The 27,882-nt window shown below is 39.8% G+C and overlaps 2 protein-coding genes across 8 annotated transcripts in view; one reads left to right on the top strand and one right to left on the bottom strand.

Moving 5' to 3' along the window:
* eno4 (enolase 4) overlaps nt 1-10,858 on the bottom strand; it is a gene marked incomplete at its 3' end in the record, with an annotated part of 63,482 nt that extends 52,624 nt beyond the window's left edge. The window contains exon 1 of the mRNA XM_079689926.1: nt 10,636-10,858. Within this exon, the coding sequence (XP_079546052.1) occupies nt 10,636-10,788 (153 nt within the window). The 5' untranslated portion in view covers nt 10,789-10,858. The remainder of the gene's footprint in view (nt 1-10,635) is intronic.
* hspa12a (heat shock protein 12A) overlaps nt 1-27,882 on the top strand; it is a 189,493-nt gene that overhangs the window by 72,691 nt on the left and 88,920 nt on the right. The window lies entirely within an intron of this gene.

Genomic DNA, 27,882 nt, shown 5'->3' with positions numbered 1-27,882 from the left:
GGTGTATTTATCAGAGTTGTCCTTTTTTTCAATCATTTTCTTGTAGATGTGCAATATTGTTGGATGTTTCATTGAACAAACTTCACATTTCATTCTTTTCTGACAGTCTTTGCTTAGATGTCCTTTTGTTAGACAGCCAAAGCAAATTCCTTGTGCTTTTAAGCAGTCAATCTTTTCATTGTGAGATTTATTTTTTCATTTTACATGTTTCAGAGGTGTGTTCTCCTGCACAAAATACACAGCGCTTCTGGACAGTAATGCCTTTATGGTCTGATTTGATGATTTGGAAAGGTTTTTGCTCTTCATTGACTCCTGGGCTTGTCACAGTAACAAAACTACTTCCCTTATAACCATGAGCAGGTTTATTGCTGGGTGATTTGTACACTTGAATATCCCTTTTTGGCATGACATCCTGTATGTCTCCAAAAATGGGGTCTGATACAATGCGTGCATGCTTTTCAATGAAGTCGACCAATATTGGAAACTTTGCTCTTGTCTTATTGTGTTCATAATATGCATATGCACTTGTTCTCCACTTTTCCCTAAGTTTAAATGGGAGTTTCATGATCACATTTCTCATGTTTGATGTGCTATTCATTTCATCCAAAAACTCAACATCTTCCACTGTGTTGCAACATCCACGAAGAAAGATAGCATAAGAATCCAATGCTTTTCTATCTTCACTCTTGATGGCATTCCAGTTCAACATTTTGTCCAAACAAGCTGCTGCGATTAAGAGTTGATGTCCATAGTTCTCTTGGAGCAGTCTTTTGGCTTCCAAAAAGCCCTTTTTAGAATCCATGTATTGGCAACTTTTGACCAAGTCATTAGCTTGGCCTTCTGTATACTGCTCTAGAAAGAACAGCCTGTCTTTGTAATTGTCAGTTTTATCTTCTATTGTATGTTCGAACATTCTGATGAATGAAAGGTATTGTAATGGCTCTCCTTTAAAGATGGGTATTTCTCTGGACGGGAGTAATGTTAAGCGTTGCTCCTTCATTAGCATTTCAGTGATTTCGTTTTGTCGCTGCATTACTTGAATAAAGTAATTGCTTTCTGTCCGAGAGCTTTGTCTGACTTGGATGGAGTGATGCTGCTGTGCTGATGCTGCTGTCCTTGTTGTGGGCCCTGGTTGTAATACTTGAACATGTCCACTAGGGGCTGCATGACTTGAGTTCATTGAATTGAAGTCTATGAAACTCTTTTTATTATCCTTCTCCACAGGTTTTCCTTGGCTCTCTTCATCCTGGAAATCATCATTTTCATCTGGCTGACCCGTGTCATACTGCTCCTCCCCCACACGAGGGTCAGGATCGGAGTCATCATACTCAGAAGCTTCCAATGTTTTAATTTTGGCTGTTGCAGCATGAATATCAGTTTGAAGCTCAAGCTTTTCCATTTTAGCTCTGATATTGGCTTTCATTGCTTCCAGGTCAGCTTCTTGTTTTTCAAGTGAGTGTTTCTGTGATAAGGCAGCAGCGCGTGATATGAGCGCAGCTCTCTCTGCCTCTGCCTTTCTTCTTACTGATGAAGCTGTTGAAGATTTATTGCTGCCACTAGAACTTTTACCTTTTTTGCTTATCATGCCCACTGATATTGCTTTATGTGGACTTGACATATGTGCAGTATATGAACCATGGTCAGAAGGAGGCACATGCTCAAAGGAGGCAGCTCTAGCTAACCATTTCTTCATCACATCTTGAAACTCATTGAAATATGCAATTTTTGGGAGATACCAGTCAACATGATCACTTTCTTGTTCTTGCTCCGACAGCATTTCTTGCACTGAGTAATGTGAGTTTGAAAACTCTTTGGAGAGTATTTGAAAAACCCCACGACAACCTTGCATCTCAATGATATTCCCATAATCAATCATGAGTGAATCAATCTCATTTTTTTTCCTTGAGACTTGACCCAATTTCGTTCTCCTTTTTTTAATTAACTGCGCCAGCTTATCTTCCAAAGCCTTTTCTGTAGGTCTTATTGTTCTTTTTGGTCTGACGTCAGCATTTTCCACAGGCACTTCACGTTCATTCCCGTTTGGGTCCATAGGAGTTTCATTCGTTTCCACATTTTCCTTTTCAGCCATTGTTATGCGTTATTGTCATTAAACATCCACTTGTAAACAGCTGTCCTTATTTTAATGTTGCGCTTTGTTAGTGTGCGGCTTGGATCCGCGGCAGTGAGCCAGATAGACAAACTTATTAAAGCGCTTTTCAAGATACGCTCCTTGAGTTACGTTCCACGCTTTATTCATAAGCAAATTTATTCCACTTCCAGCATTTAGACTGTACTGTATTGCAACATCCACAACATGCGGCACAAGCCTTTTTCCACAGAAATCCAGGTTGTCACAATCCAGAAAGTCAATGCGGTCCTTCCTTGTTCACTATGAAGTCCGTGATTTGTAAACTCACGATTCACATCCGCTCGTATCCATTCATTTCCAAGACTATTTCATTCATTATAATAATATGGTGGCAACCATTTGATTCCACACGGATTTGTCCGTCACGAGAGTTTTTAACAATGTCGTGGCTTCCTTCCTTGTTTTTCCATCAAACCACTAGACGCCTTAAAACAGACAGTTCTAACTCGCAGAGTTGTGGACTCGAGTCACATGACTTGGACTCGAGTCAGACTCGAGTCATGAATTTGATGACTTTAGACTCGACTTGACAAAATCTAAAAAGACTTGCAACTCGACTTGGACTTTAACATCAGTGACTCGTGACTTCACTTGGACTTGACCCTTTTGACTTGAAAAGACTTGCTACTTTCCTCGAACGCAAAGATTAAAAAGTATGTTGACACGGACGTCTCTCTCTCTTTGCACCTGTGTGCATCTGTGTGCGGCACGACATCCAATCAAATTAGATCCACGTTGTTTCGATCTGACAGCATCCAACCAATCAAAGTACGGGACAACCAATGAAGAGGAACAAACTAAATGCGCGCGTCAGTTGGCAAAAATGATACCAAAGGTAGTTTCGTTTGGGTATAAAAATTATGAGGTGCTCAACAAAAAAAGAATTGCAGTATGTAAAACATGCGGGTCGAAGATTACAGACGGAGACGCGACAACTTCGAACTTCGTTCGACATTTGAAGTTGCACAAAGAACGGTAAGTTTTGAATGAAACATTAACACTAAACATTCGTTTTCAAAGATGAGCAACTCACCGAGTGGTAAGTGGTGTTCGTAGTTGTTTTTTTTTAAATATATCGGCGCAATATTTGGTTTCCATCCGTGTTATTTGCTATTGTGGAACTAGCTATGTTTTCAGATACCTCACCGAGTAGGCTATTAACTTGCGCTTGATATTTATCAAATTAAACACGACAGAAACTGTATTTCGCTAAGACACTCGTTTTGGAACATCAACGAACACCACTAACCACTCGGTGAGTTGCACATCTTTGAAAACGAACGTTTAGGGTTGATTTAAGGACCGCTTTATGAATGCCCGTACCTGAAGCATATGGGGGTGATTCTAAATTAACCAAAAGCTCTAGACTGGACCAATCGTCAAAATGTCGGAGTCAAACAGTCTCTTTCATCCTAGACAAACCAGAAATGGGTCTCAAAGTGCAAAATATTGAACTTATCCATACTTATATTGTAAAAGGATAGTTTAGGATTTTTTTTTAAGCGAGATTGTATGTGCTTAGCAGCTAGTCAGTGGATCATACACAGTAGACTGCTGCCAGCAGCAAAACTTAAGCAAGCCTAATCAAATCAAGGTCAGTTTAATGTACTTTATATTAAGAATATGTGTACCATTTTAGCTTGCTGCCAGACGATTTTTTTCCGATAGGAAAACTAAGTATATCTCACTCTCTCCAGCACACCAGATTCCATTGACAAAAATGGCCATTTTACTTTGCAGCACATGGGAGTTGCTAGCTGCTGGTCTACTGCTGCCTCATTGAGGTCGTTTATGTAATTTAGGTAAATCACAACTAAGCTGAACTATCACAGAAGACATAGAATAGCACAATTATACTTAATCATTGAGCCAGCAGTAGACCAGCAATTTCTGTGTGATGCAGGTAAAATTGCTGTTTTTGCCAATGGAATCTGGTGTGCTGGAGAGAGTGAATTAACAAGCATACTTCAGTTTCCTGTCGGAAAGGGCTGTTTGATGGCAAGGTACAGCAGTAAAAATATTATTAATATAGTAAGTGTACACTGAAAATGAAATTTATTTTATCAATGTAATGTTAAAACACACACACTCTTACAGTATACAATACAATTAATATTAACACAAAAATTAATATTAACACAATGTTAGCATTTTCTGACATCTGTTTTATATGCTTACCTGTTACAGATTTGAAGAATACCAGATGAATAAAAGCATCATAGATGACCCACAACAGCCTTCAATCTCACAATTCTTGGACAGTCGTGTAGGGCATTACAGCATGAGTCATCCACAGCAGAAAGCTATCAATAATGCAATACTGTCCGACTTGATTATTGATTGCAACTTTCCCCTGTCTATTGTGGAAAACAAGAGTTTTCGGCACTTTCTGACGGTACTTGACAGTAAGTACAGCCCAGTGTGTCGCAGAACATTGACATCAAAAACAGAGAGCCTCGCTGAGGAGAGACGTTCAAGATTAAAAACTCAATTGAGCAACACTGAGCATGTTTCAGTCACTGTGGACATTTGGTCTGACCGAAAGATGAGGGGATTCCTAGGTATCACTGTCCACTGGATAGAGAAAGAGACAGAGAGGATACAGCTAAAGACTAATCTCTTGGCCTGCAATCGCTTCAAAGGCTCACACACAGCTGAACGAATCTGTGACCAATTTGAGTCAATATGCGATGAATACAGCATCAAAGATAAATTGGACTACATTATTAGTGACAATGCGGCTAACATGCGAAAGGCATTCACTGTGTGCTTCCCCAGTGAACAAGAGGATGATGACGGAGATCATCTTGATGACCCTGATCTCTGGTGTGACTTAACCCTGGAAGAACAGCAAACGGTAGATGCTGCTATGGCAAAGAAACGGCGCCTGCAGTGTTTTGCGCATACGCTTCAGCTGGTGGTGGGAGACGGTTTGAAAGAAACAAAAGTGGCATGTCCTTCTCTTTCCAAGTTATCAAAACTTAGCTCACTGCTGCACACAAGCACAACATTCAAAGATGTGTTTGATAGTGAATTTGGGGAACAGAGAGGCATCCCTGCTGCAGTCAACACAAGATGGAACTCAACACTGAGGCAAGTAAAGGCAGTTCTCCACTGTGATCATATAAAGCTCTGTGCCGTTCTAGAAAAGGCTGGGCATAAGGAGTTGTCATTCACACCGCGAGAGTGGAATCTGTTGAAGGAGTTGGTGGACATCTTGAAGCCGTTTGGAGAAGCAACTGATTTGACACAGGGAGAGAAGGTCGTCACAATCAGTGCAGTTGTTCCATCCGTCTTGTCCCTCAATCACCACCTTGAGAAGCTGAAGCCTAAAGTGCGTTTCCTGAGTGGCCTGGTCAGAAGTCTCCAGGCATCCCTGAACAAAAGATTTCTTGGGATCTTCATTAATGTGAAAATGGCCAGGACTCAAGATGGGATCACTGCCCCCTTTTCAGACCCAGTCTACCTCAAAGCAGCCGCCTTGGATCCAGCCTTTTCTCTGCTGTGGGTGGAGCCCCATGTGCTGGTCAATCGTGACATCAAGGCAGAGGTGGCACAACGAGTTAAAGGTAAATACTATTGACTTCAATGCAACTTTTTTCCTCATAGTCTGATCTAATTGACAGCATCAATAATTGCATTTTTCAGTCTAACACTGTATCACCAACACCAATGGTAATAAGGGCTCTTTTGTTTCTGCTACTGTTGTTAAATGTTTTTCCAGAATTGATCCTGCAAGATGCTACAGAGACTGAGCAACCTGTGCTTCTGGTTGATGAAGAGCAAGATGACCTTGTAGAAGGAGAAGGGCTGTTTGCTGCATACCATAAGAGGCAGAAGAAGGATGTTGGGACCACTCCAGCACTACAGCTAAGTCACTACCTAGACATAGCCGAAGGACAGAACGCCCTTTTGTTCTGGGCACTGAACATGAAGACTCTTCCTTCACTCTTCCGAGTGGCCACCAGAGTCTTGGCAGTGCCTGCCTCTAGTGCTCCAGTGGAGCGAGTTTTCAGCCATGGTGGCATCATACTACGTCCCCATCGTGCACAAATGACTGACAGACTTTTGGCCAATTTGATCTTTTGTAAATGCAATGCAGCATAGGGCCCTGACATAGAAAAGCACAACTCTGTTCATTGTCATGTTCATGACACTTCCAATCCAGTCCCCTTCCAATCTCTCTCTCTCTCTCTCTCTCTCTCTCTCACACGCAGTCTCTCTCTCTCTCACACGCAGTCTCTCTCTCTCACACGCAGTCTCTCTCTCTCACGCGCAGTCTCTCTCTCTCTCACACGCAGTCTCTCTCTCTCTCTCTCTCACATGCAGTCTCTCTCTCTCTCACACACACACGCAGTCTCTCTCTCTCTCACACACACACACACACACACACACACACACACACACACACACACACACACACACACACACACACACACACACACACACACACACACACACACACACACACACACACACACACACACACACACACACACACACACACACACACACACACACACACACCAGTCTCTCTATGGATGCATGCCAATTGTTTATCAAGGGAGCAACAGGAACTGATAGAGGCATGAATGTATTACATGTAGATTATTTAGATAATTTTTTGGGAGCGAGGATATCTTTTATAAAGTGGTGACATGTTTGAAAAGGTTAAGGTTACACTTAGGTTTTGAAATGAGTTAAAAAGAGTGTTTGAACAATGTTCTTGCAAAAAAAGGTTTAATAAATGTATAAAAATCTTAAAAGCATACATGATCTGTGTAAATATTATTTCCCTGTTGTTAAAAGGACTCGAAAGGACTCGAAACTCAAACGGTAGGACTTGGGACTCGACTTGAGACTTGTCGGTCTTGACTTGGGACTTGACTCGGGACTTGCCTGTCTCTGACTCGGGACTTGACTCGGGACTTGAAGGCAAAGACTTGAGACTAACTTGTGACTTGCAAAACAATGACTTGGTCCCACCTCTGCTAACTCGTTTCTTTCCTTAAATTAAATTACAGTTTGAAGTGCTGCTTGGCCTCCGATGGTTTAGAAGATGTTGCGATGTGTTTACTCAAAATAAAATAACAAACTTTTGCACATGCAACAAAGAAAAATAGGCCTTTACAATATTCAAAAGAAATAGGCAAAACTCAAAGTAAAATAACAAAACAACTTAGGTATTCTTTCTGTCTTGATAATGCTTATAACTTAAAGGGTACTCGTACGGTACTCGTACGGTACGTTACGGTAAGATAAGTACGGTTAAAAACTGTTCCTCGACGGCGTCTCTCAACATTTTGCCCATCACTGTGGCTTTAGCACCGGCGCCGTGGGAATTGTAGTCCTTTTATGGTGCGTTGACTACAGACGTCACAATTCGGTGGCCTTTCTTATCAAATCAAAATACTGGCTCTAACACTATCAGAGACTGGATATACCCCCCCCCCCCCCCCCTTCTCTGGTCGCTGCAATGAGGAAAATAAATTACAGGCCAAAAGTTTTATTTACAAGTATTAAATGTAAGCAGAGGACACCAAACCAACTGAGACCCGTCTGTCCGCTGCATCTACGCACACACTGTACCACACACACCTACACACAGTACCACACGCACCTACAGCTCCTAAAGCATATCATCAGGCTACAGCCGTTGTGTATTTTATTATATGAAGCACTAAATGGTTTTAGAAAAATATCGACTCTTTGTTTGTAGATATCTACTAAACCAGGGGTTTTCAAAGTGTGGGAAGGTGAGTCTCCCCTCAAAGAACATAAGAACAGCCGTGCCCCCCCTCCCAATTATTATTACTGTTATTATTATTATTATTGTTGCTATAATGCAGGGGTATTTAATTGCATTTCAAAGAGGTCCAGTAAGAGAAAATGTAATTAAATGCACTGTTTTCGCTGTCTACCTTCCGCCATTTGAAATTACTCCGACTGTGTCTCTCCTCGTGTCTCGTATCTGTGTGTGTGTTTGAATGCTGTCGTGCTGACTGCACCAATTTGATTGGCTGAGTAGCGTCACCTCCTTAAACATTAAACAATAACTTTTTTAAACCTTTTTATGTTTTAAACATATTGTATAAAACTCCCCCACTACTTGGACTATTCCTTGCACCCCTCTAGAATAAGCCCGAATGGCCTCAACCATATTGCATCAGTAACGTGCACTTGTTGTTATTATAAGATCGCAAGGACACTGGTAGCGATCGGACAATTGAGTGTTGTTCAGTTTGTGTGTTGTGGAACATGCGTGTGCGTGCATGAAAATATACCACACACCCAATTACAATTGCATATTCAATTCACTACCCTGGAAGTTATTAAAGTTGTTAAAGTTCTTTGCATGTCAGTCGCCGACACCTTCTTACAGAGGACAGGCACATCTAGCTGCAGCACGACCCGTACATTTTCGCACGCCGTGTTCTGAAGACATATTTTTTTTAACATTTTCAACATCGTGGATACATCCTTATATGCTCCCGGCAACACACTGAACGTCAACTTTGCCTCCTTATTACACTCACCCCTACTTTAGTGGGAACAACAATGAGTCTGCGTCTTTGATGCACACAGGAAAAAACGCAGATCATACTCTGGCTGCACCCTTGACTGGCACTTGGTTTTGATCAAAGTCAATGCAGAAAACCTGCACTCACATAGGTAGGTGGAGGTGAAGGGATTGAGCACTTGTACAGCCTTTTTGGCGAGGTGGGGGAACTCGGTCTCCACAGACAGCCAAAAGTGAGCAAGTGTCACTTTACTCGTCTTTTTCTCATTCTTTTTTGCCTCACGCTGCGCCTCCCCTGAAGCTCTCTGGCGCCCCCCAGGGGAGGCACGCCTCACACTTTGAAAACCGCCGTACTAAACTAAAGCAAATAAAGAGTGGTGTTATACTGAGTGATATCTATTATACACACTGCTCTGCTTTCTGCACGGACCTCACAGCTGTTCTCACTGTAAACATTGCGTCGCGATGAAAGCAGTTAATAAAATAATATCCAGGGGATGCATTCAGAGCTGTCATTGGCTGAGATAAGTCCGGACGTGCATCACGACTCTTTGAAACATCTCTGTTCCCAGAAACGCATCCACGAAGGAGCCGTGGAGGACCGTGGAGGACCCATCAGTGTATCCTCAGTTATAGCTCCTCCAGAGAGCCTCCTCGACGCTCGACGTTCGATCCTCGAAGTGCATTTAGAGAAATGAGATGTCCTTCAACATGGCGCGCTGAAATTCATTTCCGGGTCACTAGCGGAGGACCGAGGAGTCGAGGGTTGCGTTCCAATAGTCCATTTAGCTTAGGAACCTTCCTAACCGAGTGAAATGACCCGGAAGTACGTCAGTGGCAGCCATGTAAAGTGCCGTTCCGATTCTCTAAATGAAAGGAAAGGAGGTTTCAAACTTCCTTTATAACCTCCTTTAGCTTAGGAACCACTGGACCTCCCTTACCGAAAGGAGAGGAGAAAATGCTGCCTCACAATGCCTTGCAGACGCAGCATTTGCCGTCACACAACAGTCGGCCGTTCACGGAAACAAACGATTATGACAGAGAAGTTAGATCATGAAAGTTACGGTGCTTATTAAGCATTTTAAAACGTATGTGGTAACTTGCCAAAGTGCTTTGTTTTGAACGTTCATCAGTATTATAATCAAAAAGAGAAATATGTTTTTTCATTACTTTTTACTGAAATTGTCAAATAAAGTCAACATTTCACTGAGCTGTGTGGGGTTTGTTCAACTTTTAAAAGATGTTTGAATGGTGATATACACAGTGATAGATGTTAAGGACTAACGTTTATAATAAATAAATGTGTATTTATTTTAAGATATTTTCATACAATCATACGTATTGGGATCATTTGTATTAATGTGGACCGGAGGGAGAGAGCATAAATGTCACTTTCCTTTTTTATTTCAATTACAACTTTGGTCATGAAGAATATGTTTCTCTGTTGTCCACGTTCATAAAGCATAAAACAACAGCATCAGAGCACGGTGCAGAGTCTCTAGATGAGTTTACAGTAGTCCCTCGTTCTTATTAAACATCCATGTAGTACTAGTCCGTTGTATAGAACACTGTAGTTTCCATAGTTTCACCACAGCAGCAGACGCACACAATGACGTCCGCTAGCGCATCATAAACAAGTCGGACAGTGAAAGTGCATTCGGATTCTCTAAAGTGCCGCAGTCTCTTCTCGAAGTCGTTTTGAATTATCCTATCCACTATCCCTTAACCCCGTGACGTTTCACTCAGAGGTCAAGGAATAGGAGATAGGGTTAGAATTTAGGAGCTGATTTTTGGATTATCGGAACGCAACCGAGGAGTCGAGGAGGGGGATACATCCATGAGTCTGAGCAGTTAGCAAAGTAGCAGCTAAATGAGGAAAGCGGCTGTTGAATGTAGCTAACGTTAGCATTAGCATCAGTTGAGCTGTTCGGGTGGTGCTTCCTGTTTCAGCGGGGATGTAGCCTACCAGGTAACCGTGAACGTCTCCGGGCCTGTGGATGAAGAGCTGGTTCAGGGCCCTCTCTAACTCCTGGGGGATTCTGTTGACCCGGTAGAACTCTGCTGCTGCACTCTTCATGTGGTGCAGGTCCTGCTCCTCCTCGGAGAGCCTGTTAGCCATGTCAATTTGTCTTCACTGTGTACGCACCATGTACGCACTCAGTATGTTGTGCGTTTCCATGGAAACAACCCATTCAAGTGACAGCAGGAGCCCAGGAAATCAGAGTGATCGTTGATGCCTGTCTATTTGCCATCTAATAAAAACTGAATATCTAAAATGAGAAATACTTCTATTCATTTCATGTATCTATTAACCATGACGGGTAAGTTCGCTGCCATGTTATGAATGTAACCCTCTGCTTTGTAATGCTTTTCAAAGTAAAATGTAATAATAGGATTAGGCTTTAATTGGTAGATGCAAATCAACAGTAAATAGTTGGTTGGTGTAGTGATAGAAACATGTTGCTGCCTATAAGGGAAAACACACAAAAAGTAGGCCCAGTTTAAAATAAAGATATAAGAAGAAACACACATATTCTATTGAAACATAAATCAAACAGTGAAACAAAAACATGCGTTTAAGTTAGCCTACTTGAAAAAATAAAATAATGTTCTTCAAAGTGTATAGTTCTTAAATGTAAAAAATATGCAGAGATATTTGTAAGATCGATGTATATCGTCTGCCTCGTATTAACTACTTTTATTAAAATACACCATATGGCGAGTGGATGGGTTTGGTACAGGCTGGATTTGTCCTTTTTGTGTGTTTAATATATGTCAATACTGTCACATATTAATTCAGCTAATAAGTGATACGTTAGACTAAAATGTTGAATTGAATTGAGGTAACTGTTTTGGAGCATTATCAGGCTGACAGCAGGCCGGTGTTCTATTCAACAGTCGCTGTCCAAATGACGAAGGGTTCCTCTACAAAACAGCCTTTTTGGATAAAGCACATCTTATTTATATAGTATTCATTATTGCTCAATGATCTGCTTGATTATTTGCTTGAAGGACTACTCCTTCTGTACATTGTTCCTGACACTAAATAGAATGGGGCTCCTTTGATTGAACAACTTTTCAACATCTCACTGTCCTGTGACGGTGCATTCAGTGACACTATTATATTCACCATGAAAAAGTCTCTGGTTGCGTGCACCACACCTCGGAGAAAAGAAGAAGATAATGTTAAAAAATCTTTCCTTTTTCGTCCCTTTTCATAGAAGAAATAGTTATTTATTTCGAAATATTCAAAATATTGCCAATAATAATATGAATGCTTGCTCAGCAGAAGTTTTTCAGTCCAAAGAAAATCATAATTCAGGGATGGCCGACAGACAGACGGAGACACACAGACAACACACACACACACACACACACACACACACACACACACACACACACACACACACACACACACACACACACACACACAATTAACTCTTGACTTTAAAATCCTTTTGGAGAGATATAGACATTTCTCTCACACATTCACTCATTTAAGTCACAAACAGCATGAATGAGGGAGTGGATCAAACGCTGGTCGTTTAATGTTTCTGTCAAAATAAATATATTAAAACATATATTTTTATTTGTAAATTAGTTTAAAAAAAAATCCCTGAAAAAACTCAGTAGCCTATGTTCTAAAACTGAATTTAATAGCAATTGTTGTGCACCGCCGCAGAGCAGTGGATCCCTTCCCCATAAATAAGGCAGGATCATAGTCAAGGGCTGCTGGATACAGTGTGTGTGTGTGTGTGTGTGTGTGTGTGTGTGTGTGTGTGTGTGTGTGTGTGTGTGTGTGTGTGTGTGTGTGTGTGTGTGTGTGTGTGTGTGTGTGTGTGTGTGTGTGTGTGTGTGTGTGTGTGTGTGTGTGTGTGTGTGTGTGTGTGTGTGTGTGTGTGTGTGTGTGTGGCTCCTGCTCGCGGCTCCTGCTCGCTCTCACATGTGTAACAACACGCTAGGTGTCCGTCTTTCACTTAAAAATCTTAACCTCCACATTTCTTCTTTATTTCTTTATTCTAAAAATAAATGTAGCCTATACAGTGTTGAAATTATGTGTTGTATATATATTTGTCATAAACTACATTATAAGAGCATTTCTGACGTAGGCCTATATGGCGCATGTGCCTTTGTGGGTCCATTATTATTAGCCTATTTATTTATTTATTTGTATTCTAATTATTGTTATTCTTCACAAATGTAACACAAATATATATTCCGTTATTTTGCGGATCTCATTCAGATTCGAAATCGAATTGAAAATCGAAAATAAAGATGGGCAAATAAATGTTAAGTGCGCATTATCATGGCACCCCTAAAACGGTGTTCTGTAGAGTCAAACAGTCTTATTGCTCCTTCATGGATCACTAGCAGCACGCGGCTCAGGTCCAGCGCATCGCCGCGGTGCAACATGGTCCCTCCACCATACTGTATATGATGCAGCAGAGAGAGAGAGATCCTGCCTGTCTGAAGTCACCTCACTTTATCACTGCTCCTCTACAGCTGCCCTCCTCAGCGGGAAACACTCTCCGAGGCCACTTCCCTCCAAAAATGTAAAACCTGGGAATAAACGAATGTAAACATCATCACACATTTCTGCGGACAGATAGTCCACAGCAGCACACTTGAGGATATGCACAAAATAACTTATGCAAGCCAGAAAATTGAAATGCAAAAATATAGATTTCAGATAAACACTTCTGCCTCTCAAAACTCCATTGCAAATTGTTAATATGTTATTATTATTATTATTATTATTATTATTATTATTATTATTATTATTATTATTATTATTATTATATTCACTGTAATTGCATTTCCATTTAGATACATGGAACAATCTAAAAATACAAAAAAGTTCATGATATTAATGATATAATGACAGCAGAGTTTTTTTTACTTAGGTACATGCATTCCAACATCATTTGCTAATTGGTTGCTCATCTTTTTCATATAATCTTGTGTTTCCATCCACTTTACCATCACTGCTGAGGCCGGGTCACTCTCAGTTAGACGCCTGGATACAGAGGATAAAAAAGTCCCTTTGTTATCTGGGGAATCTGTCTGTTGGCTAAATCCAGAGCAAGTTCAGAAACTCAGAAGATGTTTTCACACTGAAAACAGCATATGATAACTATGTTGAATCCTAGGTTTTACAGGCCTCACCTACCAGTGTGGGCCCTACAGTCGAAGCCTCAAGCAACAAATAAAAAGGTAAAACCTTTTCACGGCTGGCAAAAAGGGACACATATTTTAAGACGCTAAATCCTGAAAAGGTGCAGCTTCAGCCAATGAAGGGCAGCCGCAGCCTCCTCCTGACACTCTCTCCTCACATCTGAGGCTATAATAGGCCCATCATTCCATTCTTTGCTTGTTATTTTCCTCCCGAGGATGGTAGGCTGCAGCAGCAGGGTGCCTACAGGCTTTTAAAAAACACTGCAGCAGCTGCCAGGAAAATGATTCCTGTGTGATGGCCAGCTTGGTCTAAGTGACACAAATGGCATATGAAATTGGGCTGTATGAAAAGTGTTGATAGCTTATTTGACACAGGATAAAAACTGTGAATGTCCTTTTATTAAAGTGCTGGTGCCCATTGTGGAGGTCCAAGAGGAGTCTTTGAGGGGTTCTGGAGGTCTTCACTGGGGCTTCGATGGGTCCCCAGGCTAAATAAAGAACAAATAACACACTGGTAGTTTTTGTTCTTAAGAAGGTTGAACAGAGAAGGGACGTTTGGCCCAAAACCTGAGTGGAAGTTTGGTGGTTTGAAATACTGTATATTGCACATTTCTGCTCCACACATTCTCTTGAAATCTGCACAGCTCTCCACGTTGAATATAGTATTTTTAATATTTTATTTTATTGTCCCCAGTTTCTTACATATTAATATTTTGTGTAAACTTTGAATTTAATTTTCTAAATAGTTTTTTGAATAGCTTTTATAATAGTACTGTCTCCCGCATCTTTCTTCAAAAACAAAACGTATTTTTTCTTTCTGTGTCTTTGTAACATTTATACCAAAGCAAATTCTTCGTATGTGTAAACCTACTTGGTAATAAAACCGATTCTGGTTCTAATTCTGACAAATAAATGCCCAAATATTATAAAGGCACGAAGGCATTCTCAATTTTATGAAAGAGATTTATTGGCTAGTATCTTTCTATAAAGGCCTGTGCTGGGGTGTAAAGGAACATTCTGCTCGGCTGTCACCTGTTGCTGTTTGCCGCTCATAGTTCATTCAGGCCTCAGAGACGACTGATCCCAGCACAGAGAATGTAATGGTGTCTGTTTGTGTCAACATGCACAGCTCATTCAAATGAATTCCTGTGTTAATTGTCAGAGCGGTGACGTTAAACAGCTTGCGTGGGGTCTCAGAAGGTCACATGAATAAAAGTAGCCTCCGGCCTAATTAGAGCATCCTTTTTCTTCAGTCTAAAAGCGGGGGGTGCATCCAGCTCTCCGCTTGGTCGCCACCTCTAATTGTGTGTAATTAAAACCCCCTAGTCATGTTTTCAAACTTGACCAGGTGTGGTTTCAATGGGAGCATGGGTCGGTCTGATTTCACACAGCGATCTGGAGAAGAGATGCTGCAGAGAGCTGATAAACCTGTGTTTGTGTGTGTGTGTGTGTGTGTGTGTGTGAGAGAGAGAGAGATTTGTGTTTCTGGAGGCACAATAGTGTACACACTTATTTACTATACATTATCTAACTTTCTCACACTACCAGTGATGCTGTAGTAAATTAATTAGACTAAAGTGAGAGTACCTTTACTCTCCTTGTCCTCTTCATCAGTCCATGGTGTGTTCTCTGATCTTATTTCTATATTTCTGTTCTGTTACTCTTCATAAGTTAATAAAATCAGCTCTGTATTTTTTGTTAAATCCAATGGATTTGCTAACAACTCTCTCACAAGTCCGTTTTCCAAGTCCATCCAACACAATGCATTTTCTTTCAGCAACAAACTGTCCAAATACTATAACACACAAGAGTCAAGTATTCTGATTCTATCAGGTGGCTCAGCCCTGATTGGAGTCACAGGCAGCTCTTTGTTTTGGCCTAAGAAGTGGCCCACCTGCAAGTGAACCCTTTCCCAGCATGCTTAGCAGGATGATTTCACCAAGACAGTCAGCATTTGTTCCGTAGTCGTGGTGTACAAAAAGACGAGCCAAGTGCAACGGCACTGTACAGATATCTGAGGGACACTTTCTTACTGCAACCTTATTTTTACACAGTGACAAACCTGAACAACGGTCATTTGAAAAATATTCTAATATATTGTCATTGGTTACATAAAAGCCATTATTTATGAGTGCAAATAAAAAGGGATTTAACATCTGGTAAATGTATTATTTGTATTGCATTTGTATTTTATTGCAGCCAATGTTGCTAAATAAACTTTTATTATGCAGCAAAAATATATCACTCCCAACATTTAGATCTAAACTCTCCTCTGATCCGTACCTCACATTCTGCACTATCTGTAAAGACTCAAAATAAATGTTATTCTACATATTTTTGTTATTATAGTTTTTCTAAAAAACATATTGTTATTTTTGCATCCTTTATATTGAGTACTTTGTCAGCATTCAAATGTTTTCCTAATATATTTATAATAAGAACCTTATTCAACGTAAACCTGTTATAAGTAAATAAAGCTTCTTGGCAATACGCTCTTACTCTGGTTAGTATTTCTTAAAGATGTTAATGCAGATTGCAGTTCTGTCTATATTACTGCTTTCTACTGTTTCAGTAGGAGAAGGAAAGCTAATTCAAGCCGTGATCTAATGCTTCCTTCATGAAGTCTGCAGGCTCTCCGCCTCAGTTTCTACACTTGTACTCCCCTCTAGTGATGCATGCTGGGTACTGCAGATACATGTCTATCAACAGATGCTTAATACAGGGCATCATCTGCAAACAAGTGTAACGTAAGAGAGTAGATTTGATTATTAATCATTAGGTTTAAAAGCATTACAAATATTAAGCATGCATCTACCACCATGCTATTACAAGGGAACATATACTGACCTGTAATAATAAGTAGCATTTCCAGGTGGTGGTCACCATAAAGCAAAGCGCTACACACACAAATGTAAAGTCCTGAAATATAATCGTTACTACACCAATTAAGTATATCCACAGTTGGAGGTGTTCTTCACATCATATTTATATATGACAAAAACATAAAGACAGATGAAACAGACAATTAGCTTTTTATTAATGACTGTCATCAACCAAAGGTGGACATTTTTTTCCTACACACAATAAATGAATACTAAATCCTTATGAAGCACTACATTTTAATCATAAAGGTTGCAACCTATATAGTATTTATATACAAATACATACTGCTCTGGAAAAATCAAGACACCACTCAAATTTGTTCTCAATCTCAATCTTTACATGTAGGCTATGGCAGCCATTCCATTCGAGTGTGTGAGGAAGCGCACACACTCCCTCACTAACATGTTGGTCTTAACTATTTGTTTGTTAAGATTTAGTACATGTTTTTTTCAGAGTTGTCTTTATTTCAGTTAAAGTTATAAAAACAGTTTACATAGACAAACTAATAAAATGCATCTAAATTAAGTTGTCAATCTGTAAAATACACAAGCACCAAGTAATCACCATTTCCTTTGTTCAGACCTGGAGGCTATCTTGTCCCAGTGCTCAAAGGGGGAGCACGCCTCCAAAGTACTCCTTATATGTACCGTATGAGTAGGCGGAGTCTTGGACGCGATTGGTCAGGAAACGGGTGATTTTATGATTGTCAATTAGGTTAAAAACTATCCGTTTTAAGCAGACCTTGTTGTTTTTGAAGGCATACTCTTTATGTTGATGCAATAATAAATTTACTTAAGCCTTTAGGGTTTTATTAAGTGTAGACAACAGTGTTTAATTTTGTATTTAACCCTTCACTCCGGTTTCGGAACCATGACCTGATTGGCCAGGTTGGAGTGGTAAGTCGGGCAGTCTCCAATAAATGTGATTGGGAAGAGAGGGGAAGGGGGCATTTTGTGTTTGTTCCTTGCTGGTGAATGCAGCACCAGGCATGCATTTTGTGTTTTCTGTGGAATAATGTGGAAGGCTAAGAATAAAACGCCTGTACTTTTTTGCAAGAAAACCCTCTGTCCACGTATCGTTCTTTCACCTGCACCTCACATCACCACTGCCACCAATTGTTACGATGTGATTACTTGGTGCTTGTGTATTTGACAGATTGACAATTTAATTTAGATGCATTTTATTAGTTTGTAAACTGTTTTTATAACTTTAACTGAAATAAAGACAACTCTGAAAAAAACATGTACTACCTTTCTTAACAAACAAATAGTTAAGACCAACATGTTAGTGAGGGAGTGTGTGCGCTTCCTCAAAGAGTGTTTGTTGAATTCCAACACAGAGAAATGTTCTCAGTAGTTTATAGAATAATATAAAGAAATCTTAATTTTACTCAAACACATACCTATAGTGAAACCAGAGAATGGGTAATGCTGCTCTTCATTTTTCCAGAGCTGTATATGGGGCATTGTTTCTGTGGGTAACCAATGTGGGGGGCCTAACACTGAAGACCACTAGATGGGGTAGAAGCTGATCATCATGGTGAAAGACACAAAATTACCTCACTTCCTCAACAAATGATAATAGCAAACACTTCTCGGTTTTTCAGCTGCAAAGATAAACTGTTTTATTTTTCTTGCAATGATTCACTGTCAGTGGTGTTTTTAGACGGTTTAAGGTGTTGAATAGATGCTCCACACCAACATGTTAGGCAGCACAGAAAAGGATTGTAGAGGATTACGTGTATACTCTAATTTGATTCTCTGATGTGTGATTTATCGTACTGTCAAAGTAATGTCATTTAAAGCACTGCATTTACCTTTGATAAACAGAATAACAATTTTAAACTGAACACATTGCTCATAATCACATTCACGTTCAGTATTCGACCAATAGTTAAGTTAATAAGTTACATTTCACTACTGTGTGCCATAGCAATATTGTAGATGTAATAAGGTCAGACCCACCTTGGCTTTGATATTGTGGCACATGTTTCCCAACACATGTCCGTTAAAGGACCGTACCACAGGGCAACTCAAGTATACTTTGGGGTGCTATGCTAACATGGTCAAATGGTAATGCTGATGCAAGTTATGTTGACGTTTTTCATATCAAAGTTCAGAGTGTTAGAATGCATGCTAGCACTAAATAGTACATAATTTCATATAAATCCATGAAATGGTTGATGGGATATTTCCCTTTGTAAAAACAGGCTGGAACAGCAGCGGACACATCGAGCTGCGACAAAGATCTTCAAAAGCTTTTTCCAAACAAAGAAAATCACATACCTTATTTTAAGCAATGTAGTCCACTAATATGGCCTCTAATTGCCTTGATGTACAGTATTGTGTATGAAGTATTATAAAACATGTCATTTATGCAGTCATCATTTGACTTTTTCTTGAAGCTGTAACACTTTTCTCAAAGTTACACTATTCTCATAGTATTATGACTTTTTCCACCAAAACGGCTTTGATATTTATCTTTTTCATAGTGACAATCTTCATTTTAAATCATAATTGCATATCCCAAAGTTTTCCAAAGACAATAACGTTTCAAATGTGTGTACAATTATCAAATCAATTTGCTTCAATTTATTTCAAGATATGTCTAGTTAAAAAAAATCTACAGTTGAACTTTTTTAATAGTGAGAATTAATAGCATTTGATCCAGTCTTTTTAATCATCATGAACTTTACACAAAATAATGTTTTTGCACTAGAAAAAAACATTTAAACAGTAGGAGGGGCAAAGTAACACGATTCTGTGACTCATACCACGAAGCAGCTAATTTAATATACTTGTAAATGTAATAAACAGTCAACCAACAGCGTTGAACCAACCATCTAGTTAACAGTATCTGGGTATTCAAAGCAGGACATGTAAAACTAGAGATCCTAAAAGCTGATAGTACACTAAATTGCTGACTTAAAATGTATAGGAAGAAGGGAGAGCAATATGAACAGTTATTCAAATGGGAATTAGTTTAATTTGTATGGATGTGACGGAAAAGTTGAATAATACTATAGGAGCAAATTATCACTCCGCATATATTGGAACCTTGACAACAGCTGTGGAGACGGCCCATACACTATAAGTACAGCGTTGGTATAGCAGGGCTGCCAACATTTGAGTCCAGCTTGGAGTGAGATTTTTTTTTGGTGATCCGAAAAAGAAACATTCATGTGTACAGTGTTATACATGTATTGAACATGTACAAACTAGGGTTTCCCATTAATGTACCGGGCGCTACAGTGGAATATGCACATACTGTCACGCTCCTAAGTTCATGTCACGGTTGTAGTTTTGTAGGTTTGGGTGTTTTTGCTGTTTTCCATGTCATGTTTTCCTCTGGGTTATTGTCTGGTCCTTTTCCCTGTGTTTTTCCTCTTGTCATTAGTTCCCTGGTGTGTCTAGTTATCTGATTGTGTTCACCTGTGGCCCTTGTGTTTCTCCCCCCCTGCCCAGTTGTTTCTTGTCCTGTGATTACCCTTAGTAGTATTATTCATCCCGCTTCCATCACATTAGTATGCATAGAAAGTGACAGGTGCTGTGACAGGTCACACCTCTCCCTACTTATGCTAATGAGCTAAGTCCCGCCTCCCCTTTGTTCGAGGTGTGAGATCTCAAGTAGGTGTGATATCCCAAGTAGGTGTGAGATCCGTCGATAGGAGGGGGGTGATGTGTATTCACAGGTGTGAAAAGCCCCCACTGTTGCGCCTTATGGTGTATAATAAAAAATGTTTCAATCACATTAGTATGCATAAAAAGTGACAGGTGGGCCCGCCTCCAAGTCTATTAAAACAAAATGCCGCTTCCATCACATTAGTATGCATAAAAGTGACAGAAGGGCCCGCCCCAATTATGTGATGTCAGAAGACCGAAGGGGTGGAGTGAGATAAAAAAAAAAGAACCCCGTGCAGATAAAAAGCCAGTCATTTCCAATCATCAATTCATCTTTCCAAAAAGAAAAAATGGCCAAGAGACGCCTCGATATGGGTTTAATCAGCGAGACGCCTGTGACAACTTACCGCCATCCGTCCGGAGCGCCAATCAAGAAATGGATGCAGTATCTGTGCCGGGTTCAAACACCTCCGGTCGAAGATCTTGAAGAGAAATGGCTTCTGGAAAATGAACATGTTTGGGGATACGTATTCAACTATATGGCGAATGAACTGCATTTCTACAATCTGAAGAATGGAGAAACGTATGGACCCCACAGTGTTAAAGCAACGTTGACCTCAACAGATTGGGCTGTGTTAACTCTGGTGTCTTCCAGAGATCTCCACGCAACCATTGTATCGGAAGAAGTAGTGCATCAAGGAAACACTGTGGAACCAGCGGTGTACAAGATATGTGCAACAAAAAGCAAAGAAACGCAAACAAAAAGCGAGATCAAAGAAGAGTTTTCACCGTTACCCCTCAATGTGGAGGAAGAAGAAGGAAATATCCCCCCGCCGCCAGAAGTGAAAAGAGTCCTGACAAGCACCGTCTGGGAAACTAAAAGCGGACCATCTGGGCGATGGTATTACCGCGCAAGCCGTTTGCTGACGCAGGGGGGAGGGGTTCTCTCTAAAACACAGTGTCCTGCCATCTCTCTCTGTTTCTGCTGATGTGTAAAATATACAAAATAACGTTTTATATACTTACTCTCTTGTTAAAAGGTGATGAAATTTGTAGCGTAAGCCAGCCATCAGTGTTCTAGTTTTAAGGATCGAAGGATCCAATGTATTTTTTAAATGGAGCAGAAATAGAACTAGTCTCCCAGTGCAAGTATCTTGAACAGAGAGTGTCATATTGGACTCGCACTTGACTTTTTAACATATCCAGAAAGTATCCAATACCATTAAATTCAACTTGCAACATTTTAAACAAATTAGACCTTTTTCTTAACTGTCAATGCTGCAAAGTCATACCTCCACTGTATGATTCTATCCCACATTGAATACTGTTTTACAAACTGGTCGTTTGCTTGTGCCACACACCTGAAACCCATAGAACAGCTGTTCAAGAGAGCTATCCAGGTGTTTGACAGAAAGCCACAGTCATACCACCACTGTACCATCCTTGAATATGCTGCTCATGCTCTTTCTGCATATCATGTATTTATTTTTGCTGTATGTATATATATAAATGTCATGTTCTTATATGCTGTATGTGACGGGACTATAGATGGAAATTAACTCAGAGCTAAAATCCGGCTCATTTACACTTGTAAGCATTATATTTGTTTTAAAGTGTTCATCAATGTGCACTACGGTAGCCCTGAAGAAAATTAAACATTAAAATATGTTATCAATGTCCCCATTCCCAGTTTGTTTTGGGAATAATTGCGATGTTTACTATGTTTTTGTTAGCTCTTAACAAAAAAGAATTTTTGTAAAAGACTGCGACTCTAAAAGGCAAGTTTGTGATTTTAACACTGTTTCGATGAAACAATACATTATACAATATTACGACTTTTTTGCCATATTTTTAACACAATCTTTTTTTTTGTGGTTGGAGGGCTTCAAGATATTTTGCATGTCATGCATAAACACGGTGTCATCTTTTCCTTGAAACTGACGTGCTGCCCGTTTTACAAAACAAGTTATTTTTCTGCTTCTTCATCCTCTGAATTTTCCTCCCCCGTCCCTCTTCCTTCAGCCAGCACAACAAGAATCAAGGTGGATCTGTGAAATGAAACACTTCTTCCCAAAGCGTGACTTCCCTATTGAGAGCATGAGTCTAGGGCAGTAGGGTCTAAACCAATTGGCCAGATATACTAACATGCAGAACGTACGGTATGTTTGAAGACTAACCATTTATCCAGTTCAAGCTGTCTTTAAGATGTGACATTGCGCTCTGACTATTTCCCGTAAAATGGTGAAAAACTATTACTTATTCTTAAATTTGACCTCTTGCTGCTTGGTTGAAAATGATAGATGAAAAAATAACTTTAAAAAAAAAGACTCAAACAGCGAGGGACATTATACTGGTGAAAAAACTCTCAACGACGATGTTCAGTAAACGATCAATCAAAATCGAAGGATCAAATGTATTTTTAAATGGAGCAGAAATAGAACTAGTCTCCCAGTGCAAGTATCTTGAACAGGGAGTGTCATATTGGAACTCGCACTTGACTTTTTAAGAAACATATCCAGAAAGTATCCAATACCATTAAATTCAACTTGCAACATTTTAAACAAATTAGACCTTTTCTTAACTGTCAATGCTGCAAAGTCATACCTCCACTGTATGATTCTATCCCACATTGAATACTGTTTTACAAACTGGTCGTTTGCTTGTGCCACACACCTGAAACCCATAAAACAGCTGTTCAAGAGAGCTATCCAGGTGTTTGACAGAAAGCCACAGTCATACCACCACTGTACCGTCCTTGAAAATCACAATTTCTTGAGTTTTTGACATTTTTATGTCTTTTAAAAGTATGTGTTTTTAAAAAAATAATATTTACATGGGCTGGCCCCCCTCCCCTTGGGGGAATTCATCCACAGAAAACACACTGGACGCAGCACTAGGTCAGAAACCAGAGGAGACTGTGAAGTCCACCACAGACGGACCACCTTTGGACAAAATGTCCTCTCCATTAAAGGCAGCTCATTGTGGAATAGCCCCCCAACTGAGATACGGGATTGTCCCACTCTCAATAGTTTTAAAGGTCAACTTAAAGAATGGTTGAGCAAAAAACAGACGTGTAATCACCGCTAAATAAATGCACTTTAACACAGGGGTATCTCCTCTTGCACTTTATGTAGCGCTTTTATCTTATCTTGCACTTTATATATCTTAGCTGCTACCTTGTAATGCCATGTGGTAAATGCTTTTATGTTGCTCATGCTCTTTCTGCATATCATGTATTTTATTTTTGCTTTATATATATATAAATGTCATGTTCTTATATGCTGTATGTGACGGGACTATAGATGGAAATTAGCTCAAAGCTAAAATCCGGCTCATTTACACTTGTAAGCATTATTTTTGTTTTAAAGTGTTCATCAATGTGCACTACGGTAGCCCTGAAGAAAATTAAACATTAAAATATGTTATCGATGTCCCCATTCCCAGTTTGTTTAGGGAATAATTGCGATGTTTACTATGTTTTGGTAGCTCTTAACAAAAGAGAATTTTTGTAAAAGACTGCGACTCTAAAAGGCAAGTTTGTGATTTTAACACTGTTTCGATGAAAAAATACATTATACAATATTACGACTTTTTTGCCATATTTTTAACACAATATACTTATACCTTTTTTATTTGTGATTGTAGGGCTTCAAGATATTTTGCATGTCATGCATAAACACGGTGTCATCTTTTCCTTGAAACTGACGTGCTGCCCGTTTTACAAAACAAGTTATTTTTCTGCTTCTTCATCCTCTGAATTTTCCTCCCCCGTCCCTCTTCCTTCAGCCAGCACAACAAGAATCAAGGTGGATCTGTGAAATGAAACACCTCTTCCCAAAGCGTGACTTCCCTATTGAGAGCATGCGTCTAGGGCAGTAGGGTCTAAACCAATTGGCCAGATAAACTAACATGCAGAACGTACGGTATGTTTGAAGACTAACCATTTATCCAGTTCAAGCTGTCTTTAAGATGTGACATTGCGCTCTGACTATTTCCCGTAAAATGGTGACAAACTATTACTTATTCTTAAATTTGACCTCTTGCTGCTTGGTTGAAAATGATAGTTGAAAAATAACTTTAAAAAAAAAAAAGACTCAAACAGCGAGGGACATTATACTGGTGAAAAAACCTCTCAATTCTACAGATGACTCCCCCTCCACTCAACGCAATAAGTCCCTCCCTCCACTCGGCAAAGCAAAACTAAGGACCCCACTAAGACGACAGTTTGAAAACTAGCTATGGATCCGAGAAAAACCAAGTCTGCCCCCGTGAGTTGCAGCCAGGAACAAACTCCTGGACTACCATCATCCCCACCATTCTGGACACCCGAATCTTGCAGTACTACTGCTGCTTATTTTGCTCCTTGGGCCAAGACGTCTCTGTTTATGGACACAGTGAAATCAGTGTTGGTTGATATTGTGGAGGGGGTGATACATCGGTACAGAGAAGAAATATGCAACGGATGCCGAGTCAGTCACCCCGGCCAGAGGCAACACGATTGTCTGAATGACATGCCCGACAAATGCAGTGTTTTCTGTGTTTCTGTGTTTCTGTGTTTCCATGTTTCTGTGTTTCTGTGGGGGTATAATACGCACGTTTGAATACACATGTATCGTACATCTTCACTGTTACCCTCCCCTTGTTATAATGAAGACAACAGTGCATGTGAAGGACTGTAATACACATGTATCAGACACGCTCCCCTTGCTATAATGAAGACAACAGTTTTTAAAATGTAAAAAACACTTTTTTTTATTTAAAAAAAAAAATGTCCTATTTACATTTAAACATTTTCACACACAAAATCAATAGTTATACTGATTGTAACATCCCCAGGACCGTCTCCAGCTTAAAATTCCCCAGATTACTGGAAATATCATGGAGTTTTTTCACTTCAGTCAAAATATTCATGTGTATGCTGTTTTTGACACAAAGATGCATTACATCTACAAACAGAGCATACAATGAGAGCACATGATACACTTTTGATGTTTGTTTCATTTCTTCGGTAATGTTACAGAATGTTTCGGAAAATGAAGATTCCAGGACCACTTTAAATGTTTCGTTTACAATCGTTTCCCAATGACCAGGAATATTACTGCCAGAACGAACGATATCCAAAATGTCTTCTAGTTTACAAACTTCAGCCATTCTGTTTACACGGGGATCACTATTCACTCTGTTTTCAATCGTCCTCATCACCACACTTATTAAAAGGGTATTGACTACATTCTGCTCAATATATACCGAGCGTTTTGCATAGTAGTTCCCCATTTTTATTTTACTTTAAAGAAAAGTCAATGTATCGAAAAAGAAAAAGTCCCTGGCTTCAACCAACCGTAGGTTATTAGTCTTCTTCTCCATCCAACTCGGCATGGATCTTTTCAAGTCTCTCCTTGAGGCGTCTACAATTTTTGAGATTGTGCAGAAAAGCCTCCGAAGCGCCTTGGATCCTCCAATCATCCGTGAACATTTCTTTATCAATAAGAATCTGGTCGATCTCAGTAATGAAGTCGGTGAGCCAGAGTCTTTTCATTAACGCGTTGTAATTGTTTCTGAAGAAAAAATCGGGCATGTCATTCAGACAATCGTGTTGCCTCTGGCCGGGGTGACTGACTCGGCATCCGTTGCATATTTCTTCTCTGTACCGATGTATCACCCCCTCCACAATATCAACCAACACTGATTTCACTGTGTCCATAAACAGAGACGTCTTGGCCCAAGGAGCAAAATAAGCAGCAGTAGTACTGCAAGATTCGGGTGTCCAGAATGGTGGTGATGATGGTAGTCCAGGAGTTTGTTCCTGGCTGCAACTCACGGGGGAAGACTTGGTTTTTCTCAGATCCATAGCTAGTTTTCAAACTGTCGTCTTAGTGGGGTCCTTAGTTTTAGAGGCTTTGCTGAGTGGAGGGAGGGACTTATTGCATTGAGTGGAGGGGGAGTCATCTGTCACGGTTTGGGAAACAAGCAGGACCCAAATGCAGATATAAACTGAACTTCCTTTATTTCAAGGCTATGATATATATGTACAATGACAAACAGAACACTCACCGCAGAACTAGTCAGGGAACAAGACGAACCGACCAAGACAGACAGACAACCCAGAACTTAAATACACACAAGACTCAATCACACAACAAGACACAGGTGAGGAGGGAGGAGAAAACACAGGGGCCCAGGTGAACATAATCAGACAATTAGACACACCAGGGAAACTAATGACAAGAGGAAAAACAAAGGGGAAAGGACCAGACAATAACCCAAAGGAAAACATAACATGGAAAACAGCAAAAACACCCAAATCTACAAAACTATAAACGTGACATAACATGAGAATCGTGACATCATCTGTAGAATTGAGAGGTTTTTTCACCAGTATAATGTCCCTCGCTGTATCGCAAGTATATTGTGTTAAAAATATGGCAAAAAGTCGTAATATTGTATAATGTATTGTTTCATTGAAACAGTGTTAAAATCACAAACTTGCCTTTTAGAGTCGCAGTCTTTTACAAAAATTCTGTTTTGTTAAGAGCTACCAAAACATAGTAAACATCGCAATTATTCCCTAAACAAACTGGGAATGGGGACATCGATAACATATTTTAATGTTTAATTTTCTTCAGGGCTAAGAACATGACATTTATATACGTATATACAGATGTAGCGATTCATTTCAGACAGTTTGAAACGCGAGGGCCGTGATTGGTACGTGATCTGCCCTCGCTCAAGGGAAAACCTCCAGCTTGACTTGAGACCGCCCCCGTGATAGATAAATGTAATTATAATGAAGCCAGCTGCAATGGATCATTGATCCACCAGGGGGTGCAGTGGGGTTCCACACTGGAGCTCATGTGAAATAAAGTGAGATACAGTATGCTGGATGTACAGCGGAACTTTGTTAAGATCCATATGTCACGGATATCATACTACTGTGCTAAATAAGAGACATGTAATCATTTACAAAACATCACCATGTTGTTATTTAACAAAATCATTTTGTTATTCGAAAAAAACGAACGGAAGGAAATGCAGCCTGGCTCTCGATTTTTAATCCTAATTTAATCATCATCTTCACCACGATCATTTATGTTTATGTTCGCCGAATTGACATGAAATCACTGACACATATGAATATACTGTATTCAACTTCATTAAAACGTTATTAACGTGCCTAAACTCAGTAATTCACCAAAAATATGTATATTTTAATGGAGCTTCGTCGGTCGATCAGGATCCCAAAGTGTAGCGGAGGGATCCTCATCTGGATGAAGGGTGTTATTTTCCCCATAAGGAACAAGTCGCTGTAAATTATCCCGCTTATTACATGGCCACATTCTCAACAAAGTAACGACATGACTCCCAATATTAATTGAAATGCTTTTATGGATTTAGAAAATGTTTTTATTGATTTAAAAAATAGTTGTATGTATTGATTTAAATTGACATGCATCCGCTAAGAAAAATAGTCCGTTGTTACCGTTTTTTAAACAGTCTGAATGAAACGGCCGCTCTCAGCTGTGTATTTACACAACAAA

Source organism: Notothenia rossii, assembly GCF_949606895.1.
Source record: "Notothenia rossii genome assembly, chromosome: 6".
Taxonomy (NCBI): domain Eukaryota; kingdom Metazoa; phylum Chordata; class Actinopteri; order Perciformes; family Nototheniidae; genus Notothenia; species Notothenia rossii.
The sequence above is the reverse complement of the archived record's forward strand: the minus strand, read 5'-3'. Positions and strand labels throughout refer to the sequence as shown.